A 5,674-nucleotide genomic window follows, 5' to 3' on the forward strand; every position below is an offset into this window, starting at 1 on the left:
CATATGACATTTTATATCCACTGCTTCATATCATGTATAACTATACTCTGAATTTCCAAGGATGCCCAAAGTCCAGTCCCTGGAAGTACCAGAGTTGGGTCTGAAATATATAATATTTGAGCATTTCACCACTTCTCTCAAAGAGAGCTGTTAGTCATCCTAGTTTTCAACAGACTCAATTTTTTATAATTTCAGAATACAACTTTAAGAGGATGTCAAAGTAGCCTAATTAAAGCATCTAAAAAAATTTAAACCATCCTTGAGATAATGTTAACAAATGATGTGATTTATACTTTTATTCTAATATGTCAAATTTGTATTGGTGTCATGGCAAACTCATTGCTCTTCATTATATACACATATACCTTCCTAACTGAGCCTCATCTGAAGAAACCCATCGATTCAATTTTCATGCATCTGACAGTGGTCAATATTTCAACCATTATGATCCCTTCAATACCAGAACTCATGTCATCCTTTGGAATCAAAGATTTCTTTGATGATATTGGTTGTCAAACATTTCTGTATGTATCCAGAGTGATTCGAGGTCTTTCCATATGTACTACCTTTCTCCTAAGTGTATGTCAGGCCATCACTATCAGTCCCAGTCATTCTAAATGGGCAAGACTGAAATCTAAGCTGTCTGCCTGGATTTTCCCCTCTTTACTCTTTTTTTGGGTCATCAACATGCTGATTTACACCCTCATACTTAAAACTGTAAAAGCCAGATTGAATTTCACTGTGGTCGGTCAGGGATATGTTAATGCATATTGTCAATCCAGGAAGCCCATAGCCCATGAAGCAAGGTCTTTTATAAGTATCATAGTGATTCATGATGTAGTGTTCCTGGCACTAATGATCTCGTCCAGCCTCTACATGGTGTGGATCCTCTACAGACACCGCAGGAGGGCCCAGCACATTCACACCTCCAGTCTCTCTTCCAAGACATCTCCAGAAAACAAAGCCATCTACACAATCCTTTTGCTGGTATTTTGCTTTGTGTTCTTTTATGTGTCAAACAACTGCTTGACGCTTTATGGATATTATGCATCTGAGAAAAACTCAAGATTGGAGGGGATTGGTGGAATTTTATCATCGTGCTACCCGACATTTTGCCCCTTTTTTCTGATGAAACATAACAAAATTATTCTCAAACTGACTTCCATCCTTTCAAATATGAGAATGACCTTTTGTCCACGAGCTTTCAGTGGCTGATCTGACATCATCTTCAACAGAGGAGTCTCCATCAAGATTATATGAGGAAAAGAATCCACAGGTCCGTGGTTCACTGGAAATGGGGCTAGTTTGAGTGGAACTCTGCAGTCCTTTCTAAAACTTTCAGGTTTTGGAATGTTAACATGAATCAAAATGTATTAATCGTCACATAGATTAAGTATGAAGTAACATTTTGTGTTAAATAACTGTTTTGTATATCATTAAGCTAATTTTATCTGCTTGCTTTTACCCTTTTCAATGGAGCTTCTAGAAAATACTGAGTCACACTTGGGTTTGCCTTGTGTTTCTGTTAAACTGTGCTGTTGAAAGACTTCTCTTATCCATTAAATAAATACCACCTGCCTCACATATTTTGGAGACTCACCTACAGTTTAAATGTGCCCAGTGACCTAAAGATAAAACAAAGAAGTAAAGAGAGTCCTAAAAATATCTGTGATGCTGGAAAAAATAGTTGAATTTCTGAAAAGATCTGGGAAAAAAAAGAGCTGAGTAAGAGGATGGGAAATTGTGGGAGATTCAATCCTTAATATATAGTACAATGCAGGGGCATCTGCCAGCATTTGCATAAATCCATCGATAATGATCCCCCCCCCTTCTTACACTGCTGTATTTATTATTTGGATCCATTGGGATGTCAGTGAGAAGTGTCTCTTCATTTAATACTCATCAGCAGGGGCCTGATTCTTTCCCATTGCTCCATTGTGCATTGGCTTACAGTATATTTACTTTGCTAAACTTTTCAAACATCATTTTTTTTCTTACTTTCATCTTCCACATCTTAATTCCTATGTCCTACTTACCTCATTGTTCAGTTCCATTCCCCAGGGACAGCACACTGGTGATAGTAGCTTGAACTTTTGCACATATCTTTGTTCCCAAGGCTAAGGAATTCCACTTTGTCTGTCCAAAGATTCCAGGGTTGGATCCCAAAATTTCTAGAGCTCCCATTTTTACTCTCTTCAGCTTTCTGTGGATCAAACACATTATGTAATGCCAGAAGGAGGGTCTTCCCATGCAGAAACTCAGTTTTCTCCATGAGGTTTTAAAATTTGTTCTTTATCCTAATGTTTCAGTCTGGGTGACGTTGGGAAACACACCTCAGAGACCTTCAACTTAGGACACTGTTTCATTACTTCGTGGCTGTGTTTTCTCTGCAGTTGTGTTCCCTTCAGGAAGTGTTCCTCATGAGCAGGCACGGATGTGCTCTGGACAGCTCTCCACCCTCCTCTGCCCTCCTCCATGTCATGGTTTCATCTTCTTGATCAGTACTGTTTGAAATTTTCTTTTCCTTTAATTTTCAAATTGAAGTCTTATGATTGGGTATCATCTCCTTCAAAAGTATTTTTTAAAAATATTTATGTATCTGAAAGTCAGTTACAGAGGAGAGGCAGAGGCAGAGAGAGGGAGAGATGGATCTTCCATTTGCTGTTCCAATCCCCACATGACTCGAGGACTCCCACATGGGTGCAGGAGCCCAAGGACATGGGTCATCTGCTGCTGCTGCTTTCCCAGGCAGATGATTTGCAGGACCTCAATCAGAAGTGGAGCAGCAGGGACTTGAACCAGTGCCCATATGGGATGCCATTGTTGAAGGTAGCAGCCTTACCCACTCTGTCCACCCGCCAGGGCCAATAAATTTTCTAGATGTTATTTTTTAAAGTAGCACAATACTCAGCAGTTTATCTTGCTCTATGAATGTTCATTGTGGCCACACCCAGGCCCCAGAACCTAGATCCAGACCAGCACAGCTGCCCTCACCCCTCACCCCTCACCCCTCCCTGGCTGCACATCATGGTGTCTACTCTGGACCAATGACACCGAAACCATGCCTGTCAGGTCTCCCGCTCACACCCATTGTTTCCAGATGTCATTACTGAGTGGCCCCTAAATTCGCAGAAGAAATTATGCAGTTACTTTGGCTCTGTCCTCTGTCACCAGTGGCCGCTGACAGTGCAGAGGACACTCAAGCTCAGGCCGCTGAAGGCTCACAGGTGAAAACGCACTTCTGGGTCAGCTGATGCTCCCAATCTTGAGCCTCCAAGGAGGCTCCGCCCCAGGAGGCAGAGCAGTGACGTCTTGGAAAGACTCAGATGTTGCCGCTGCTGGGACCCAACTGAGGCCTCACGGTAGGCCTGTTTGTCTCTGGGTTTGCTGAGAATACCTCTGCCCTTGGTAAAAAACATGGACAGTCACAGGTATTCCCAACACAGAGCTAATCTTCATAGGAAATCCCTTGGTGAGGGTAACTGTCACTGAGATTTCCTGCATGCGCCCCCTGCACATGCATGGGTTCTCCCCAGGCTGCCGTTTTAACAGAATCTGGTGGTCTTGGAGGCTGAGAGAGCAGACATTGATTTTCTCAGGCTCCTGGGGCTGGTGTCTGGGATGAGAGCACCAGCATGGCCAGGCAGTGGGAGCGCTTTCCCCCTGGCTGCTGGTGGCCATCTTGTCACTGTGCCCTCCTGGGGAGGGGGGAGCTCTGGTCTCCTTCTGATGAGGAACAGAACTCTGATGGGGCCAGAGTCCCCCTCACGGCGGCCATCACTTTCCTTCTGTTGTGACCTCATCTCCAAATACAGTCCCACGTGGCCCTGGGCCTTCAGCGTTTGCATTTCAGGGCAGTGTGCACTCTGTGACACACATACACATACCTCCATAGCTCTTGAATATATAACTTCTATAATTACTTGAATATGTAACTTTATACCACTCCTTAGGTGTTTTTGGGGGCAAAGGTGGTTTGCTTTTTGAGTGGTTTCTGCCTCATCTTCCTCAGGTGACAGGTGATGAGTGAACCAGGTCGCATGCAGTGCAAATCTGCGGACTTCTTCCCCCGTCCCCCAAAACCCATGAACATTGGTTCCCTGATTGTGTCTGGTGCCATTTATCTGATTATCCCCAAAGTGGCAGAATCTGAATTCAGCTCAAGCAGGTTCAGAATGCATTGTGCTTCCAGAACAAAATGGGAAAATCCTAGTAAAATGCCACCTACAGGATGTTTCTTTTCCTCACCTAGTCTGGAATTTCACAACTAGGATCATGAGTCCTTGCCTTCCACAAGTCTCCTTTCTACCAATGTCATTGATGGGCTTCAGACAAAGCTCTTCAGGTCCTTCATCGTGGTTCACTGAACGTTTCCTGTGTTTCTGGGTCTGTAAGGGTTTTTGCAGTATTCAGGTGATTCTGTCTGTAAGTGCTTTAGAACTCATAAAGGAAGAAATCATTAGTTTTGTAGATATTTTAAACAATAGTGCTGATTGCTTCTTCAATGGTTATTCAACTCTTGTGTTTTTCTCTTTTCACTCTTCCTTAAGCTTAATTATTTTTACAAGATCAGAAAGACACACAAATGGCAATACAAACAGTCCTACCTGCTGGTTCTCTCCCCTCAAATGCACACAACACCCAGTTACTGGCCTGGCTGCAGGTGGGATCCAGGAATCAGTACAGGTCTTCTACATGAGTAGCAGAAACCCATTTACTTGCATTATTAGCTGCTCCCTTGAAGAGTGTACATCAGAATAAAGCTGTAATTGGAAGCCCCAGAGCTGGGGTTTGGACTTAGACCCTTGGCTACCGGAAGTCTGCATGCCAAGTGACATCTTCACTGCCAGGCCACACACCCACCCCTGTCAGTTTTGCTCTAGGTACAAATTTTGGTTTTGGTGTTTTGTATTTACCAAGTGGGAGCATTGCCTCAACCCTTCCATGGCAGCTGGCTGTCATATACCACACACGTGTGAACTGAAATAACTCTGGGTGACTGTGTGAATATGGGAGTCATTAAACTTCATGAGCATTGACTGTGTTTCACAAAAGTTACATCCATGAAATTCCATGAGTCTCATGACAAAACAATGAAAGATTGCAATCTAGGCAAAAATTGAATCCGTACCAAACTGCTGCTCTTATAATTTCACCACACAATACAAGTTTTGCTGGAACAACATTACTGGATATAAGACTTTCTGTAAAATTTTAACAATTTGTTAAACTCACTTACTGTCTTTGGAATGACTTTGACACATGATCTCTTTAAGTATTGTGGAATCTACATGCAGCTCTTTGGGGTTGGTTGGTTTCCATTTGGCTCCTGCGGCAGATGGTCTGGGTTTGTCCTTCTCTCCTGCCTCTGCTGTGTTTGCTCCCGGGGTTGCAAGGTTTCCTCCACCCTCGGGAGCCTGTGGGTGGTGTTTGTGACTGGCGGTTTCACCACTGAAGATTTCTCATGCCCAGTTTTCCCAGGGAGTGTTCTGATGACTCCATTTCATCAGTTTCAAGTTTAGTTCTCTCAGATCTCTTGGGTTTGTGAATATTCTGAAATTTGTGCATGTCTCCTACATTTCCAGATTTATTGGTGGAACCATGATCTGTGGTTGTTTCTGTGTCAGAAAGCTGCATCAGACTAGGGGTCGGGTGGGCAACTCAGTTCCTGACA

General features: G+C 43.3%; 1 protein-coding gene across 1 annotated transcript; it reads left to right on the forward strand.

The window, feature by feature from the left end:
- The first annotated feature begins 267 nt into the window (after positions 1-267).
- On the forward strand, positions 268-1,215 carry ORYCUNV1R1526 (vomeronasal 1 receptor oryCunV1R1526). Its single transcript, NM_001167215.1, is given in 1 exon segment — positions 268-1,215. A coding segment is annotated over 1 exon segment (948 nt).
- Positions 1,216-5,674: the final 4,459 nt, after the last annotated feature.

The sequence above is a fragment of the Oryctolagus cuniculus genome, chromosome 18 (genome assembly GCF_964237555.1).
Source record: "Oryctolagus cuniculus chromosome 18, mOryCun1.1, whole genome shotgun sequence".
Lineage (NCBI taxonomy): Eukaryota > Metazoa > Chordata > Mammalia > Lagomorpha > Leporidae > Oryctolagus > Oryctolagus cuniculus.